Below are 20725 nucleotides of genomic sequence, written 5' to 3' on the forward strand. Positions count from 1 at the left end.
ATATATACTAGAAAGAATACTCATAACAACTCCTGTGGGGCAAATATTATCATTCCCATTTACAAATACTAAAGCAAGTTTAGATAGATAATTTGACTTAACCAAAACTCACACAAGTACTATCAGAGGTGGGCTCGGAACCAGTTGCTCTTGAATCCAAATCCTAGTCTTTCTCATAAAATCTTGTTATTCAAAGTGTGGTGTACAATTGAATATCAGCCTCACTTGGAGCTTTCTGGGAAATGCAGACTTTCAGGCCCCATCCCAGACCTACTGAATCAGAATCTGCTTTTTACGATTTCCAGGTCATTAATATTTGAAAAGCACTAATATACACCATCTTTACCTTTATAGAGCAAAGTAACAAGTGGAAGAGCAGAGGATCCGCTGATTGTGGCAGCTAAGAAATGGATTTAGACTGGCCAGGGTTGACTTTAGAATAAATATTGATAGCTTTGCCTCTATTGCTAAATTCTCATTGCCTCATGGGCACAGTTTAAGCCAAAATTAAAACTGTTTTCTGGTAGTAAGGATTTTTTAGTTTTGAATAACACTATATTTCCAACAGATAAAAACATCAACAATATGGTTTTAACAGTGTTCATGGGGGAAGAAAAACACAAGAAAGAAATATACCTGTTTACTGAAAGGTAAGTGTATTAAATCAGCAAAGTCTTCTAAAATATCTTAACATTATTAATCACTACCAGGATGCTTCAAACAAACAAACATAATTCTGTTTCCTCTCTCTTCATGGGTAATACTGAAAAACTATCCAATTAAGAGTAAGAGTAGCCTGAATCAAAAAGGTCTGTTATTGTACAAAGTGACTCAGAGGAATTAATGTGTAACTTGCCCTGCTCTGTGACCAACTGCTTGGTCATCCCACTTCTGCAATACAGCAGCTTCCTCCTCAGAGAGCTTTTACCCTGAGCTTCCTGCTGCTGGAATCATTCAGAAATGCCATTTAAACCTTGGTTAACAACACCTCTTAGTTTCAAGCCCATTCTTTGGCTCCTGAATGAACCACATTTCTAATTTGATTGTTTCTCTCCATCCCTGAACCCACGTCATCCTTTATTTTCTCTCATCCCCCACTCTTCTTTACACCTTTTACTATACTGTTAACTTTTCTTAGGCCATTTTATTCCCTTGAGACCACTTTTTGGTCTTCTGTCCTAGAAACATAGCTACATCTATATCCAATGACCTTTCACATTTGAAGTTCTCTATAAAAATCTCTCTGATAATACTGATATTATGATTGTTTTCAAATAACTTTTACATAAATAATCTTCTTGGAAGTCAAATACAGTGGGTGATACTATTAAGGATCTTCTCTTTTTTTTTTTTTTTTTTTTTACAATCTAATCCCTCTTTCTTTTCTCTGTTCTATTTCTCTCACTCCCTCACTTTCTTGGGAGGTTTTCCAACTCAGTCCTGGAATTTCTGGAACAAATTTCCTTGTCTCCATTGTTATTTTTCTCTCTAGAAGCAAAGTTTCAGACAACAAAGTGTCTCAAAGAAAAGTAAGGTCATTGTACTGTCAATACATGCTAGATGTTTCTTTTGTTTCTGAATAGTATCCCTTAAACATCCTTAATAATCTCACTTCCCATCATTTGAAGATATTCACTGTCCCTTGGTTGCACATCAAAAACTGTTATGTGGAGTAAAAGTAAATGATAGATTGAGCTCTACCATTTACTAGTTGGGCTAGAATATTTGTATCTGTAAAATGAGAGGTTTGCATTCAATGGATCCTAAGTTACTTAACAAGAGTTTAAACTCATGATTCTTGAGTATACCACTTCCCACAGCATATTTTCAGAAAACAAATCAAAATATAACCACTATGAAATGCACTCTAGAGAAGTAAGGGTGGGAGGAAGCATCCTAGAATCTCTCTGGTTAATTTTATTTTTCTAGAGTAGAGATAATTTTTTTTTTTTGATGGAGTTCAATATAGGACTCTGACAGGTCTGCTGAAGGCTAGAAGTATGTTAGGAGAAGAGGCTCCCACATCAGTTGACTGCAGAGTACCAAGAGGGTAACGTGTTACCTTTTCACTAAGCCTTTAGGGATGTGGACAGATCATATGCAGGATCCATTCAGTCTGAATTCTTTAACAACACAGAATTTTCAGCAGCTGTCATAAGACAATATTTAACATACAATGGGGAATAAAAAGAATACTGAGTGAAAAATGTAAACTACAGAGTGTTGAAATGATAATTTGCTTCTACTTTCTTTGCTTTTTCTTGAATGATTTTAATCTTCACTTAGGGACTTCTGCTTTGCAGGAGAGGTGGGACTATACCATATGTAAGGTCTTATTCAACCTTATTACATCATGACATCATGCAAGAGTGAATTTATTTGAAGCATTTTTACATAAGAACCTCAGTGACCCCCTCTTTGTTAACAGCAGACCCTCTACGAGCTCTAATAACCCTTAACTTACTGTCCTAAAATAAAAAGGGCAGAAATCTCTTTAAAAATTTTTTATGTGTTTATTAAACACTTAAAAATTTCCTTTGGCCACAGATTTCCTCTAGTTATTCAATTGCTATTTGCATGCATGCAAAAGAATTGTTTCCATGAGGACAATATATTTCTAGAATCAAATTTGCTAATTAGCAAAATTAATACATTTACTTGTAATGAAATTATTTGTCATAAATATAATAATGTAAAAATTTGTCATTTAGGTAATATTTTTAAAGAAAGAAATATTCTTATACAATATGAGTGAAATCCTCTGGGAGCTCTGAGATCGTTTTTCATTAAATAGACCTGAAATTATACGAACAACTAGAACATGAAAAAGAAAAGAGGAAAACAAAGTATAGAACACTGAGGAATGAGAAAATAGACTGCAAACAGAACAGTGATTTGTTCAAGGTTACCCAGTAAGTCAGAAACAAAGAGGAGAGTTGGGCCCACGCCAAGACTCAAAGTATATCTACATTAATGGCTACATGCTAATTCTCCCATTTTCAATAGATGATGTATTCATATTTGGGTAATACAGTCATATTTACCATTTTCCAGGTTCTAGCATGTGTTACTTCATAAGTATTTATTATTTAGTTAAAATTATAAATAAACACTATGAACCAGAAGTTAACAAAGCATAATTTCACATACATAATTTCATTTCATCCCTACAATCATCTCTGAGGTAGGTATTATAATTCCTGTATTAAAGATTAATTTAGATCCAGAAAAATTAAATGAGTTGCTGAAGAAAACATTGCCATGAGACACTTTGGGACATTTTTACCATACCAAGCTACTCAGAAAACTTCTCTAAAGATCCTACTTTTAAGGAAGCTCAAAGAGGTTTTTCATTAAGCACAAAAAAATTGAAGATTAAAAAAAAGAACTCAAAGTCACATACAAAGTTGATATTTAGGGAATAGAAAGTGATTTTATTAACTTATATGTGGCTGATTTTACTAGCTATTTAGTTGGGTTATCAATTAAGCATGTCTGCAGAAAATCCTTAGATTCTATTGGTAGATTATTTGTACATGAAGGCATCTGGTAGTTAAGGCACGAGAATCCTAACAGAACGCTTTGAAATAATACAGATCTACCACAAGAAAGCAGTCCTACTTACAAAATCAAGACTCTGTGTTCCATGTCTACTTCAAAGCACTGCTCATCTATCTGCTTTTGCCAATGGATATAGAATACAAATTTACTAGAGTGAAAACACAGAATTCCTTAGAATACATGGTTCCTTGCGCCAGAGGTATTGGAGCTTCTATGACAAGCTGTCTTCCACCCAAAGTCACATGTAGCAGAGGAGAAAGCATACTTATTTTCCCTAAGCTGAGAGGCCGAAAACAAGGGAGGGAAGGAAGAAATATAAGCAGCTTCCTGATAGGAGTGAAGTAAGATCTCAAACTCTTTAGCCAGGCTATCTACATTCATTCTTGGCTCTCCTTCGAACTGTGCAACCTTGAAAAGGTTAATTCTTTATGACTCAGTTTTCTTATCTGTAATATAGAGAAATTAATAGAACCTATCTTATAGGGTTGTTCTAAGGCTTAAGTTAATATTTGTTAAGTGCTTAGTTTCAGGTGTACAGTAATCCCAATAATAATAATGCTTGACAAATGAAGATAGGAAGAGTGAGAGACAGAATAGTGGATGCTATGTGTCTTTAATGCATTGCTTTGCTTCTTTCTAATGGAGGCCTCTTCTTTTCACAGCTGGGGCCACTGATTTCTCCCAGTGAGCTTTTAACCCCATTTCTTGTCTGACCCTAAACGACTTGTTCAGAAGGATTTAAGAAGACCTAGCTCAGTAGTTCAGGTGAGTCAGCATCAAGTCAAGCTTGCTGTTATTCTTGTCCTGACCTTGTGTCCCAGTTTTAGTCACTTGTTCCTGTAATCAAGACCCAACCTTCTATTCCAGTTCTAGCATTCTGCTCCCCTGTGGGTGAGTCCTAGCTTAGAGGATCTGCTCAGGATCTCCAGTTCCTCTGAGGCAGACGCCTCCCAAAAGACAGCCTCTGGACTGGACACACATTGTTTGGCATATGGTGCATGAACTCTGGAAAATCAGTTGCCTATATTTAAAAAATCCAAACTTTTACATAAAAATTCAGATTTCCAATTTCTCTGGAAAAATTAGATGATCTGGCAGGACTTGGTCCCTAATTTCCCATTGGTAGCAATCCACTGGAGCCAAGTGGAGCTGCCCCCTTTGGTAGGCCATGTGCTCTCTATTCCCTATTGTCCCCATGACTCCTGTTCCATTTGTTTCTGTGAGTTACTAGGTCCTTGTAGGCATTTGAGTTAAGGTATCTAAGATTCAGAATAGCTGATACTTACCAAACATTTACTTTGTGTCAGTATTCTTTTAAGTGATTCACAAGTTTATTCATTTAATCAAAGACCAGGAATCTGTTTGTTCTTATTCATTATCCCTGCAGTTCTCCTGCTTCAAATTCTATCTGCATACACCTGTGTCTGTCCCATCTTCCCAAATCACTATTTTCTATCCTTTACCTAGGGCCACTCATAGAGCCTTGTTGGGCCTCCATAATGTCAACCACCCATCGACATTGTGGCCATTGCCACTCGAATCTCCCCTGCCCAGGTGAACTTTGTTGTCGAGAATTTTGACCATAAGGGTGGCTGTATTTCAGGTACAGAATCCCAGGCTTTACTGAGCTGCCTGAGCCTAGATATCTATCTCATGCTCTAGGCTTTCATAAAACCACACATTTCATTATATATAAGTAAACTACCCCTTATAAAAATCTGTTATAACTCTTGTTAGAAGTCCAGCAAAATCCACCAAATGTTTATTGATAGCTTACTTGTGAAAGTGATTTGAATATTCCTTAATAAGAAACCCAAAGAAGTTTATCCATTTCTTCCACAAGCAATTCAATATATTTTCAGGAAATTTCAATATCTTTTTAGGAAACATTATTTGAACAGAGTCGGCTTGTTTGTTTTCTCAGGATGTGCCCTTGGGCTTTACAAAACAATGGATGAAAGAGAAACTATTTGCATGACTAAGCCAAGATTTAGCAAATATCAAAACAAAACTCACAAAACTCATTTTACATATTTCGTAAGATTATCTGGATTGGGTTAAACTGAATATGTATTGAACTTTAAATTTAGCTGATTAAGTTCTAACATAATTTTTAAAGAAAGTCTTAATAAAAATGCTACTTACATAAGGAATCGTGTCCAAAGTATCTGTGTTGACAATTATAGGAGCAGGGCTGGCCTAAAAAAGAGAAACAGAAAAAAAAAATAAGTAACAAGTAGTCTATTCTGAGATAAGATCTGTTAAATGTATTTAACATTTCAATGGTTCAATGGTATTTCTTGAGGACCTGTAAAGGCGCTGTGTCAGGATTTTGAGGGATAAACGAAATATCTTGGAGCTCGCTGCAACCACCTCCTTCAAATATGTTTGCTACATTTACTACGTAATGAAATGAAGTAAGCAGTTGAATTGTACTCATTTTCTCTTAAATTCTACCCAACAGTAGGAGGTGAGGATTTGAGCTGTGTGTATGAGGTAAGAATTTCTAATAAGTTGGGTGACAGTTAAAATGTATAGAATTCCTTAATAAAATGGCTGTACAAAATCCATTTATTTTCTCTCTCATGGAAGCAAACTTAAACCTAAACTAGTATTGATAATCCTTCTCTTTAAACTGCCTTTTGAGAATATGTTGAAAATAGAAAGTTTCGCTCATTGATATCTTATATGTGCTTACCTATTATGCATTCTTTTTCCTATCTTTTGTGATTTATGCATTTCTCATCACGTACCTTAGAAATCCTTAGATAGGAAATTAAAAATTTGTAAAAGATGGTATAAAATCATATTGGGTATGCTAAACTATCTTTTTTTAAAAAAATGTACAAACTGTAGTCATTCCTTTTAAAGTTAAGTAGGAAACTGTGGAAAACTGGTATAGAAGTGCTAGAAGCCAAGTCATTAGAAATAAGAGATTGCAATCTCTATTTGCATCAACCAATCTGACTTCATGAATATTGAGTAGACCTATCTCTTTTTTTTTTTTTTTCTAGTTTCTAGAATTTTCATAGCATCTTTTCCTTCATCCCCTGCAGGATCTTTCATCTCTTTCCCAAAATTGCAGATTTCATTTAGATAGGGGAAATACTCTCATCATGATTAATCGAAAGCTGTCCTATAAGACACAGTGGTTTTGGCAAGTGCTCAACTTTTGGAACATTTCATTAGCTGTGCCCTCTGGAGTTAACAACAGAGTTAACAGCTTTTTAATGTCAATCTGCCTATGGAATCCTAATCAAATTATAAAACAAACAGCAATCCAGCAGATTTTACAAAACAAAATTCCATGTTTTAACATAACACACGGCATCAAGAGCATGATCCTGGTCTTCATATCTACATAGTGGGTCAGCTAGATGTTCACAGTTTATTTGTTAATTCCTAAAAGCAAATACCTTAGGGTGAATAGAGGCTTTGGAGAAAGACAGTTTCCACCGGATCCCACCAAAAAAAGAAAAAAACAAACAAACCCCAAAACATACACACACACACACACAGTACTTGTATAGAGGTATGTGGTGTAGGGAAAGGAACATGAGGTTTGATGTCAGAAAACCTGGGTTCGACTTTGGTTTGGTAACGTCCTGACTTTATGTTTTGGGGGCTGAGCAACTTCCTAGTGGTGTGATCTGAGGGCAATTACATGAATCACCTTTGCCTCATTTTCCTTCTCTGTAGAATGGGAATAGAAAGAGATGTTTGAAGAATAAATGAGGTGACATATTTGAACATGCCTTGTAAACTTAGATTTCAGAATCAATGCTAAATATTATTCTTAGTATCCCTAAGGATGGGCCACTTTAAGAATATATTACTGAATGGTTTGTGAACTGTTAATACCCCCGGGATTTCAATGCGATGTTAACTGAGCACTAAAGAAAAGATTAGACCATGTGAAATATTACTTATCTTTTTTTTTTATTTATTTATGATAGTCACAGAGAGAGAGAGAGGCAGAGACACAGGCAGAGGGAGAAGCAGGCTCCATGCACCGGGAGCCTGACGTGGGATTCGATCCCGGGTCTCCAGGATCGCGCCCTGGGCCAAAGACAGGCGCTAAACCGCTGCGCCGCCCAGGGATCCCGAAATATTACTTATTATATACATATTGTTTGCCCATGTATAAGAATACACACATATATTCTCATCTAATTTCCATAAAACCATATTGATGAAGCATTATTTTCACTATGCCCACATCATAGATGAGAAAATGGAAGCTCAGGGAAAATGAGAGTTTAGATTTAACACTGGCCTTTCTGACCTCAAAACCCATTTTTTCCACAATAAGCTGCTCTGTGATCTCAGTAGCCAGGTGTCTCATTGCAAGAGTCCTGCAATTATTGAAGATCTCTAGTTAGACAGCATATGAGGCTCAGACAAACCAGAGACCACTCTGGAGGCAAAACGCCTTAGGTCTTGCATATCAGACACTGAAGGAATCTGGTGATGCCTGACTGTTTATTGGTATTGTCCCAGTCTGTTTTTTAGTTTTGACTCTTTTCTTCTATGCTTTCTAACTGGTTCCCAGGATGATCCAAAATGTTTGTGTCTCATCTTCTTGACCAGACTGAAAGCTTTCCAAGTATCGCACCCAATAGTTGTATTTTCCCCTATTATCTAGTACAGTTTGATCAGTAACTATACATTGATTTTATTCAACCCATCTTACTTTTGCTTTTCCTTTTATAGATTACATTAATGTGCTCTAGGAATAAATTTTGTACATAAGCTGCTTGTTATATGATGCCATTTATCACTTTCATCTATTTATGTTACTATTTTCTGTTTCATATTGATTGGTTCTTCTAATCAGACTCTATGTTTAAAAAATGACAAGGATTGTATATTTTCCTAGAATTCTTCATAGCTCTTGGGTGCACCAAAGGAGCTCAGTAAATACTTAGGAATTATTGACAAAATCTAGCTACAAAGTATAGGTGAGAGTATAAAGGAAAGTAATACCTCTTTGTAAGCTTGGGAGAGCATTTCTAGGATAACTCCAAAATCCACTGTTACCAAGAAGACTGTGACTACTTTTCCAATATCTGCTGACACTTTCTTTCATTAACCAGTCTCTATTGCTTAACTATCCAGCTTTTATGAAATATGCTTATGTCATAACTGTAGGATACAGAGGTTGTGAGGTACATTTTATGTTATTTGGAGAACTCATTGCTTCTTTGTGGTGCTAAAAAAATCCAGAAGCCCTCATTAATGCCTGCATCATTTAAGTCACTAAAAATGCATGAACAAACAGAAGGTATGGAATGTGTGAATACACACATACAGCACATACATCTGACATTGGCAAATCTCTGGCATGATTACCAAGGAGATATCATGGTTGTTCTGTATCCCACTGTACTGCTACATCCAGCTCTCTGAAATCAGATCTCCCATTTCTCTGCTCCAGGACCCTCACAGCCCTCCCCAGTTTTCACAGAAGATTCTTGGAATCTTTATGGTACTCAATGGCACATATCAGCAGAGAATAAAAATCCCAAGTGGTGACAGAATGCAATCGAATTCTAAGTATGGCTCATGACAGCTTCTTACCAGTTGTTAATTTCAGATCTCCCCTTGGCTCATCTTGACTTCTGTTTCTTTTCTCACTTTTGAAATCATGTGAGTCCATACCAATTTGATCAACTTTTTTTTTAAGATTTTATTTATTTATTAATGAGAGACACACACAAAGAGACAGAGACATAGACAGAGGGACAAGCAGGATCCTCTCAGGGAGCCTGATGCTGGACTTGACCCCCAGACCAGGATCACACCCTGAGCCAAAGGCAGACACTCAACTGCTGAGCCACTCAGGCATCCCCAGTTTGATCAAGTTTTGTTTCAGATTCTTAAAACCAATTCCCTGGCTATTTTGATGGTTCCCTCTAAGCTTTATCTCCAAATGCATAATGCCCTAATGTATACACAGTCTCCTTCCATATTGGGTATTTTGTTTAATTGAATGCCTAAATTAAACTGGTAACTTAGCAGATTCTAGAATCCCACTTCAGTATGCTTATTTCTATTAACTAGTAAAGAGATTTTTAACAAATATGAATATATATATGTATATATATATATATATTTAAGATTTTGTTTATTTATTCATGAGAGACACAGAGAGAGAGGCAGAGACACAGGCAGAGGGAGAAGCAGGATCCTCACAGGGAGCCTGATGCAGGACTCAATCCCCAGACTGGGATCACACCCTGAGCTGAAAGCAGACGCTCAAACACTGAGCTACTCGGGTATCCCTGAAAAAAATCTTTAAAAAATCAGAAGTTTCAAGGCTTGTCTTTATGCAAATCTAGTCAAGGATTTTTTAAATTATAAACATTTAAGAAAATCAATCTCTTAGGTGGCCCAAACTATGAGACATAAATGGTTTGCATTTATATTACATTCACTTCTACATAGAGAAAGCCAGTTTACAGTAAGAGGGAAGTATAAAGCTAATTGTAGAGAAGCCAGAAGTAAAAAGAATACTGAAAAATTTAAGTTGTTAGATCAAGTTATTCATGGATGCCAGCTACCTTCCTCTCTTTAATGGGATATCCAAATACCTTTAAATTATACCAGTAACTTTGATTGTGCTAGTAAAAGACAAACTGCTGCTGCTTACCACCAAGAAAATGTAACTAAAAAGAATCCTACATAATGAATGCAAATTTTCAAAGGTGTTCACGGATTCTGACTGATGTGGTTACTTGATATTTGTTATGTGTTAGATTTGAGAAATACTTCTGATATATACCAGGTCAGCTATAGTCAGGAACCCTCTTCAAACAAGGTATAGGCAGGGAGATACAATAGCCAGTTAGCCAAATATCACAGTCTGGGAAGCTTATACCCGGCAAGTGTAAGCTAACCAGTGAGAAGGTCACAAGACTGAATCAGGGCCTCTCTCTAAACTTTTAAGAAGCTAAGTGGAAAGGAGAGAAACCCACACAGTCAAGGGACCTAAATACAGCAGGAACTGAACAGTGATGCTGATGGGGTCAAGAACTGTGCAGGGATTTAAAATGACCTGGGACATGCAAGTTGAGAGTAAGGGGCTGTCAAGCCAAATCAATAGAAGGTAAAATATGGCAATAATAACATGTTAGCTGCTTTGGGGGCACTGTATCCTTGGTTTATCTTCTCAGTCTCAAAAGACAAGGCTCCTGACTAGGTAAGAAGTAACACAGGTCCTATAAATGACTTTCATTTATGCTATGACATGACAACTTGAAACAAAATGGAAGCTACTGAACATTTTTAAACAAGTCCATTTGTGTATATGTGTGATTTCACTGAGACAGCCAAAGATCTTCAAATTTCAAAGTAAATATTAGCTGACTTAGGTCAGTTGCTACAAGATTATTACCTGTCTAGCATCACAATTCACACCAACAATTCACACAATTCACACACTGGGCTGAGCCCCAATCAGACCATCTTTGAATTCTAACCAGGGAAATAGAATATGGGTCTAAAATGAAATATCTAGCATTAGGTCTGAAATGAGATATCTAAACATTAAGTACTGAATTGGTAAGGTAAGGATTGAACTCAGGATAACTTTATTTTGTTTCAGGTTTCCCCCCCTAATCCTCCACTATGTTGGTCCATTCTGGAAATGAAAAACGTGATGTGGTTAGGGTGGAGGAGACTTCTGTCTCAACTTCCCACATCTAGCTCTCTGCTAGAAATAAAACCCTTTCTTCCTTCTCCTTTATCACAATCTGTCAAGTTGGAGCCCCACATCCTGGGCATTCGCAGGGTCCTCCCCCTACTTGAAGGATTTATCAGGAACCTGCAATTGCCCCTGAGCATCATCACTATCTGATTTCTCATAGTATCCTGACTCAGTCATTTATTAAATGACTATTATGTTCCAGAGGCTGTGGTAACTACTCAAGATGCATCAATGCATTACTTCTCAAAATGCTTTAAGGAAGATGTTTTTGTTCCCATTTTGAAAGACAGAAGAAAAGAAAAGGAGGAGTGTAAGGGAGGCTCAAAGTATCTAAGTCATTTGCCTAAGGTCACAAATCTAAGCGGACCACAACCAGGATTCAAGCCCATGTCTTTCTAGCCCCAGATCTCATGCTCATAATCACCATCTTATCCTTGATTCCCTCTGCTGAAATTTTCCAGGCTAAAATGCAATTGTTTTTCTGTCCTACAAGTTGCTAGTTCCTCTTTCACTGTCTGCAGAAACATTTCTCACCGTACTGACTCAGATTCAATTCACCAATTCTCAGAGGGTTTCCAAGTCCCTTAATCTCTTTCAAACCCCCACTTAAAAATGGGACAACCCTATTTTCCAGTTAACCTATTTCCCAAGAAGGTAGCTAGAGAAATAATGCATGTGAAGCAAAAAGAGTGGTACTCCACAGATGTAAGTTTATATTATTTATCACTGTGGTTATTTTTTGCTTTCCTGGATTTTCTCCTTTTCATATTCTCTATAAGACCAACCAGGTGCATGCAGTTTGATCCAGTAGAGCTCTGAGTCATCACCAACAGTAGCACCAAGTGGTTCTGGTATGCGCCCTGGTTTGCCCTTACCCTACAGTGACATAGCCCCTGCCCTCCCACATGTATACAACTAAGGGCACTGAGGCAGTAACACGAGGGTGGGTGACAATAGCAGGAGTGTCTGAGGCTTAACTAGGCAAGGGTTAACTTACAGGTTAATGACTATGGCCAGATGTCTCAGGGGAACAACTCTAGAGGAAGCAAAGTCGTTGGCTCCTCTGCCTAACACCTAAAGAAATGCACAGATACCTACATACCTAGCTAACCATCAGCCTAGCTCAGAACATTGGGAAAAAAGGGGGGCACCTGGATGGCTTAGTCAGTTGAGTGTCAGATTCTTGGTTTTGGCTCAGGTTGTTATCTCCCAGTCTGGGGATGTATCCCCACAAGGACTCCCACTCATCAGGGAGTCTGCTTCCTCTCTCCCCCTAGCCCTCCCACCACAGTTGCTCTTTTCTCTCTCTGAAATAAATAGATAAGTAAATAAATAAACAAACAAAAATCTTTAGGAAAAAAGGAAAGAACATTGGGGGGAAAATGGCAGATGCATGTTTGGCCTGAATTCAATTCATCTCTGCCTGCCTGAACTCTCTTAATAATAAAAATAATATTTACTTTACAGGAAACTGCCTCAGTTAGCCTGAGGCTAACATGCCCAGGGTCATCCAGCTGGTGATAACAGGGCCAAGAGTCAAACCTAGAAGTCTGGCTCCTACATGGGTAACTCCTATACAACTGCAAAACATTTGCTTTAATTTTAGGTCTCCAGAAATCTGTGCTAGTTAACACAACTTCCATCACTGATCCTTGAAAACCCGCTATTAGTCTATTATCCCTCTGGGTTGAAGTGTTAACGTGCTTGCTTGATCTTCCTTTAAAATACAAGGTAGTGTAATGTTTTGCAGAAAATAGACGGTATCTTAAAGACCTCAGTTAGGCTACGTCAAGTACATCTGTCCTGGGTACAGAAAAGATGGGGTGGCCTGCAAAAAGTGGGGAACCAAGGAGACTTTATTTTCTCTCTAGAATTAATCCCACTTATAATAGGAGATAAAAGTTGCTTGAACTACTGTATATTAGAACTCTTTGGATTTCCACCCAGCTCCCCTGACACATACCCCTCCGCACTTAGTATAAAAGGCAAAAATAAATGACTCACCAAAACTTCAGATCACCACTGAAACCCAAACTGATACTTGCATTATACTGATCACTAATACCATGCTTTGTAATTTATAGAGTGCATTTATATATGTTAGCTCATTTAACTTCCACAGAAAGAGGAAAGGAAACTAACATTGATTGAGCAAATACCCATTGTGTGCCAGGCAAATATGATAAGCTTTTACTTCTTTTCTTGTTTACTCCTCACAGATCCCAGAGGGACTGGTGGAATTTCCTCTGTTTATAGATATGTAAACTGAGGTGTAGAATGATTCACTGAATTTCCTAATATCAGACTGCTAGAGAAGAACAAAGCTGGGATTCAAACCCAGGTCCTTTGACTCTAAATCCCTTACTTTTCTCCATTTCTGCCACAAATTCCACTGATTCACACTGAGCATTTACAAACCTGTTTTATTTATGCAAATGCTCTCTGGAGATTGCATAAAAAAATGGAGTCATTAGCTCAAATCTCAAAAGTGGTTTAGTCAATGTGCCCCATGCCATATAACCATACATACTTAATTCACTGATTCACTCCATGTGGTGCTACTCCTGAAAAGATCCATGTGGATACCATCTGCTCCTTTTTGCTAAGCCACCAAAGAGCTATAATCTCAGCAGTATAGTTGTATTTTCACACTTAGATACCAGAATTCTAAGCAAGCAGTCAACTTGGTTCACTAGGCTAAGGTAGGCCTAGTTTCTTCTGTAGTTCATAGATCAAGGTCTTGTACACAGTAGGGTGATCAATAAATGGTGTTATTTCTCTCTTCTCTCTCCTTTCTTTCCATAAAGCCAAGTTTCTCACTACTCCAAGCACACACCGTACTCATATCTATCATAGGATACTATTTACATTCTTCTTTCTTTTATATCATGAATCAATCATGGTCCCCTCCTCTCTGCCTAACCAAATTTTATCCATCCTTCAAGGACAATCTAAAGCCCTAGACTTTCCATGAAAGTTTCCTTAATCCTGGCTGCAGGTCTCAATCTATCTACCCATCGTTTCCCCCCAAATTTTAAAGCATTCACTAGTTGTATTACTTCAGTTCACACTGAATTATAAGTGTTAAAGGAAAGAAATTATGTGAAAGTACTAAACTCTGACATTCTTAATGATTGCTTCTTCCTGTTCTTATACATGTTGATGGCTAACTGATTCATGTGTGATATTTTTATCTCCTTGCTAAAACTGTAATTGTTTTGAGGGCAGGACTCTTATTTCTTTGCCAGCCTCCCCCATCTACACTCCCATTAGTGCTACACTCCCATTATACAGTGTACTCAAAGATGTTTGTTAATGGGTTTTAAACCTTTGAAACTAGAGCCACAGCAGCAAGACATAGGACTCATGAGAAACCCATAAGGCAACAGATTAGGTAAAATGGGTAGAAAGGGGTAACTCCCCCCTGCCCACTGGTGACTACTCTTGTACCACATTGATGGGAGCATCTGGAACTTATTCTGTACTACAGACTATACTAGTCTGAAGTATGACATGTAAACTAAGGACAGTTATAAGCAGAAAGACTCTTCTATGCCTATCATATGCTGGTTGTTTATATTTATTCTTTTCTATTTCTTATTACAAGCTAATGAATTACCTGCTATAATTATGCTCATTATACAGATAATGGAAGTGAGGAATGGGCCTGTAATGCAATTTATCCAAGGTCACTACATTAAGAACTAGTGGAGCCAAGTTTGGGTAAATACCCAGTAGTGTGCAGTACCTGGATCATAAGGTAGTTCTATTTTTAGCTTTTTGATGAATCCCCATACTATCTTCCACAGTGGCTGTGCCAGTTGACACTCTTACCAACAGTGCATGAGTGTTCTCCTTTCTCCAAGTTCTCATCAACACCAGTTGCTTCTTGTGTTTTTGATTTTAGCCATTCTGACAAGTGTGAGGTGATATCTCATTGTAGTTTTAAGTTGTATTTCCCTGATGATAATGATGATGAGCATCTTTTCATGTGTATATTGGCCATCTGGATGTGTTTTTTTTCTTTTTTTGAGAAATGTCTGTTCATATCTTCTGCCCATTTTTAAAATGGATTATTTGTTTTAGGGGGTGTTGAGTTGTATCAGTTCTTTACATATTTTGGATACTAGCCCTTTTTTGGACATGTCATTTGCAGAATTTTCTCCCATCCAGTAAGTTGCCTTTTAGTTTTGTTGATTATTTCTTTCATGGCATAGCAGAGTTTTATTTTGATGTAGTCTGAATAGTTTATTTTTCCTCCTTGCCTCTGGAGACATATCTAGAAGGAAATTGCTATGACTGTATTTTCTTCTCAGATTTTTATGGCTTTATAGGTCTTATATGGATTCATATGGTTTTATAGGTTTTTAATCCATTTTGAATTTGTTTTTGTGTATGTTGTAAAAGAATGGTCCAGTTTCATCCTTTTGTGTATGTTGTAAAAGAATGGTCCAGTTTCATTCTTTTTGGCTGTCCAGTTTTCCCCAAAGGTCACTCTTGACTCCAAATCCATATATTTGTTGCATAATACACCGTATAAAGTGAGGAAAGTAGTTCTGAAATTGTTCCATGCTCTAACTTACATCCAGCTGTACATTTCAGAAGTTGGAAAGGCAGAAGGAAGCATATGATTTAATGAAAAGCTAAAGACTCAAAAATCACAAATAAAGCAAAATGGGATCTTAAGAACTTGCTAAATTTTTCAGATGAGTGTGAAGGCCTGTATCAAAAGATTCACCCAAAACTAAACATTCATTTGAAATTTCAAAAAGTTCATATAGTTTTAATATTACTTCATAGCTATCTATTTTTTTAATATAAGAATGTTTGAAATTATTCATAAAGGAGTCAACCTAGTATCCCAGGTAGTTTTTGCATGGCCATCAAACGTCAGGTACTTTATTTCCCTGGAAGCAGCCACAATCCAGCTGAAAGATTATGTCATTGGAATAAAGATGGCTGGACTGGGAATCAGGACACTGAAGTTTTAGATCCAACAAGTTCAGTAACTCAGGGGAAAAAAAAAAAAAGCAATTCACTGAGCCTCCCTACTTATTTCTGTATTTCAGGGGTAGAGAGTGAAATGGATGACCTCTAAGAGTCTATGTCTCATCAAGGATTTGAGTTCACTCATCATAAATTTTGTTCTTCTGGCAAATAGTAGAAAGAAAGCAGGGATACTATACAAATCTTCTTTCTGGATAATGATGTTCTCTGCTTTTATCATCCAGATACAAAAAGTTAGAAGATAGGATATTAAGAAAGTCATAGTTAATAAGACAAAAATCAAATTGGAAAAAGATCAATGATATAAAGTGGCTTCAAATGAATTGGCTAAAGGAGGAGGTTCTGTATATCTTAGACAAGGTACCTCAGAATGCATTTATGAACATCTTGCTCTATATTTATAATCTATATTTTGTTTTTCTTGTGAGCCAGTTAATTATCTGTCCTTAAGACCATGCAATTAGTAGCAAGAATCCCCTCTTATATTAAAAACTCAAAAAGATTTGAAGTGAAGTAAAGAAGTATCATCAAACTCTTTTTTCTATCATTGCTTTTCTCCATTTTCTATAAGTCTTATTTCCAAAAGGAAGAATTTTCTAAATTCCAGCCTCTGCTTTCATTTCTTCCCCATCAAACATAATTTGATACTAGATCATTCAGTCAAAGTTTAAAAATGTAATAGGCTAAACCACAGAGTAAGTCTTAAAATATTTCATCTTTAAATTTTTTTTTTTTTTTTTTTTGCATGAGAGGAAATGTTAGGGAGAGAGACAAAGAGGATACATAAGTTTGGTTCACTTTTAGTAACCTATAGTGTGCTTGTGTTCATGTTAGATTGGAAGATATTTCAATACTTGCCTCTGAAACATGGCACATGGGCTGGCTGGGTTACAGAAGGAACAAAGTAGATAACACTTTTAGATCTATTTCCCTTATTTAAATTCTGATAACATCTATGTGTCTATCAAACTCCCTTTATCCATTCTGTCTTCAAAATTAATGTTATATTTAGAATTATTTTCACTGGGGAAAACCACAGAATAAAGTAGATAAAAAGAAGAAGTGAATGAAGGCTAGAAAAATAGAAGCTGGCTAGCTACTGCTAGTATTTGCTGATGCCAAAGAATATATTCTGCAGATGTGTTTGTATATTGTCATTGACTGGGCAATGAACTCTTTGTTCCACAGCAAAGAGCCTACAAATCTCTAGGTTCAAAATGCCAACCAGTTCCTAGCCCCACAGCTGCTCTAGCTTCCCAGAGTGGCAGTGTCTATGTCACTCTTGGTTTCTCAGCTTTCCAATGGCTCCCGTACCCCCAATTATTCTGCAGAGCAAGGGTTCTGCTTGCCAATTTACCTCCTTCTGGGCTCAGGCTACAATTGTATGTTTCAGAGTAAAGATGGAAGAGTGTTATCTGGTGATGTGGGCTAAAGGGGAGAGAAGGAAACAGTAAAAGAGAAGAATAAAAGTAAGGAAATGAAGGCATAGAGGAGGTTGTTTTATGGTGCAGGGGAACTCTGCCACAAATAGAGAGCAAAATGGTAGTTCTCAGGAATGACTCTCCTGTTTAGTTTCGGACCACTTTGTCCATTGAAACTGTAAACTCAGACATACTAAAACCTTTATTTGTTTTATAAAAGATTTCCTTAACTAACTGGAAAGTGATGATAACTTCCTTATGAATATAATGTTTGCAACCTTACATTTTATGACACCTCTTTGCCCACTCTATCTCAACAAAAACATTCATGTGGTATGTTTTTATGTTATAGGATGAGCACCTCTTAGTCTTGCACTTGGAGTCAGCAGATAATGGGTCTCTAGGGCTGGTTGATTACTGTAGAACTTGGTCAGGTCACTTGACTCTCTAAATTACTTCTAAGGTTACATCCAGCTATAAATAAAGATTGTATAACTCCTGATTTTAATAGTAAACTAATTTTTAATATCATAAAAATAGTAATAAGAGGAATTTAAGATTTGGGTCATCTGACTGAAATTTAAGAATCTTCCCCTCACCTATATGATGATTTTAGCCTTGTTTAAACTGTCAAATTTTCCGTTCATATAAAAATAGAGATATAAATTATTATTTATCAACTTAATGTGCTTCTTTGAGAAGAAAATGGGATCATATATATAAAAACCCTATGTAATATGTAAAAGGATGCACTAGGATAACATTAAAAATTAGCAATGTTAATAATGACAACCCTTCCTGGGCTCTTTCTTTGGTTAGATATTGTGCTAAAGGTTTAACATTATCTCATTTAAACCACAAACACCCCCCCCCCCCAAAAAGAAAAGATCTATATAAAACCTAATTTTACAGAGAATAAACTGAGGTCTAGAAGAGTTAAGCAAGGATTCCGACCTAGATTTTTCAAAGTAGCTTAAAACTCTGAATTTGAGCAGAAGTACACTGGATTGAGTTTGTAGTTCTACTAGGTTACATTTTACTCCTTAACCACTTCTGATTCCAGCCACTTCAACTCATTCAAGTTTAATTTTCTTGTAATACAGAGATGTTAAAACCTGTATTGTGTAGCTTGCTAAGTTATAAAGATAAAGAATATAATTTTTTTATTTTTATAAATTTATTTTTTATTGGTGTTCAATTTGCCAACATATAGAATAACACCCAGTGCTCATCCCGTCAAGTGCCCACCTCAGTGCCCAGCACCTAGTCACTCCCACTCCCCGCCCACCTACCCTTCTACCACCCCTAGTTTGTTTCCCAGAGTTAGGAGTCTTTCATGTTCTGTCTCCCTTTCTGATATTTCCCACTCATTTTTTCTCCTTTTCCCTTTATTCTCTTTCACTGTTTTTTATATTCCCCAAATGAATGAGACCATATAATGTTTGTCCTTCTCTGATTGACTTATTTCACTCAGCATAATACCCTCCAGTTCCATCCACATCGAAGCAAATGGTGGGTGTTTGTCCTTTCTGATGGCTGAGTAATATTCCATTGTATACATAAACCACATCTTCTGATAAAGAATATAATTTATGCTGCTTTGAAAACTGTAAGATAAAGCAATATAAAGAAGATAGGTAGTAGTAGCAGTGTAGAAAAGCAGTCTATTTTCAAGATAAAAATTAGAAACTCCATTGTTGCTAAGCATCTCCCTGCTAAATAAAAATATCTAAATGAAGTTTAAACAAGTACAACATATCTAGTATTAGCTCATTAATTTTTTTAAGGATTTGATATGTTCATGTTTTAATTTCATTTTGCTATTTGGAGGAGGACTGATATTATTAGCTCTGAACAACTGCCTATTTTTCTATTCTGTAACAATAATATTTTGGGGCCTCTTTTTGCAAATTTTGGAGTGGGTAGGGAAGGTGGGAGTGGCAGAGAATGGGCTTTACTCTGTTGTACAGTAACATATATCTGCACTGATACCCACTGTGATGAGTCAACATAAACATCGTACAATGAGCAATAATGGGATAAAGAGAAAGCATCCTGCACCTGGCATTAATTTTTCATGGACTCAAGATGCCTATGCACAGGAATCACAAGACCAGTAGTCAAAGAAAATGCAAATTGCACAAGAGAGGAAGATAAACAATATAGCAAATTCTTGCCCTTTTTGAAAAACAAAAGTGACAATCCCATTCCATTTTACCAGAAATCTGCAAATGTTCATGCAGTCCCAGGCTGTTGCAATTATTCAGGTCGCTTCTGATGTAGTTATTTTCCCCCTCCTTAGGTTGGATATCTCTATAGATTAAGTGTCATCTTTGTTCCTTTACTAATAGGAATTCCATTAATAGCCTTGTTCACATTCTCCGGGAGGAAATAGACTAAAAACTGGGGTATTACTAGACAGAAGTGCAAAGTGAGGCTAAGAGGAATGAAACAGAAAAATGAATCGGACATGATTGAGGATGATGAGTCAAGTAATATTTAGAATCCAGAAAGGACAAAACATACTTGGAACACCATGAACTAGGACTGAAACTCATAGTTGAGCAAATCCTATTTAGAGCTGACCTAAGCTTACAATGGCTCAAAGTCAACATCCAGGGACCAGAGGCAGGGACTCCGGAAGTGATACTGAGGCTGAGGAGACAGGCTTTAAGGAGGTATTTCAGACAAAAATGATTATTTCCTCATTATCATCCCATTGTTGCCTATGTTTTCACATTTTAAGTATTGATCAGGGCATGCAGATAGGTTTTTTTTTTTTTTTTTTTTTTTTTTTTTTTTTTTTTTTTTTAGCAAACATCAGATTTAAGGTACTATACTTGAAACTGCAGAAAATGTGAAGAACAAGCACATGGTTTTGCCCTGTAAGGAGTTTATGGTAGCATACAAAATTAAGAGAAATCCCTCAAATTTTTGTAATACAAAGCCACAAAATATCATAAGAGAAATAGGTGCAAAGTCCCATGCTGGGTTCAAAAGAGAAAGGCAAGTAGGATTAGGGTGAGAA

The 20725-nt window shown here is 36.7% G+C and overlaps 1 protein-coding gene and 1 long non-coding RNA gene across 35 annotated transcripts in view; one reads left to right on the plus strand and one right to left on the minus strand.

Moving 5' to 3' along the window:
* DLG2 (discs large MAGUK scaffold protein 2) overlaps positions 1-20725 on the minus strand; it is a 1979996-nt gene that overhangs the window by 712699 nt on the left and 1246572 nt on the right. For all 30 annotated transcript variants that reach the window (XM_077867259.1, XM_077867261.1, XM_077867262.1 and 27 more), the window contains one exon: positions 5707-5760. In XM_077867259.1, coding sequence (XP_077723385.1) covers positions 5707-5760 — 54 coding nt within the window. The remainder of the gene's footprint in view (positions 1-5706; positions 5761-20725) is intronic.
* LOC144294996 (uncharacterized) overlaps positions 1-20725 on the plus strand; it is a 118457-nt gene that overhangs the window by 51016 nt on the left and 46716 nt on the right. For 3 of the 5 annotated variants that reach the window (XR_013362341.1, XR_013362337.1, XR_013362338.1), the window contains exons 2-5: positions 569-650; positions 4224-4326; positions 6026-6057; positions 12737-12834. This is a non-coding gene — a long non-coding RNA (uncharacterized LOC144294996). The remainder of the gene's footprint in view (positions 1-568; positions 651-4223; positions 4327-6025; positions 6058-12736; positions 12835-20725) is intronic. The other 2 variants (XR_013362339.1, XR_013362340.1) reach the window with 2 other exon arrangements.

Source organism: Canis aureus, chromosome 23, assembly GCF_053574225.1.
Source record: "Canis aureus isolate CA01 chromosome 23, VMU_Caureus_v.1.0, whole genome shotgun sequence".
NCBI lineage: Eukaryota > Metazoa > Chordata > Mammalia > Carnivora > Canidae > Canis > Canis aureus.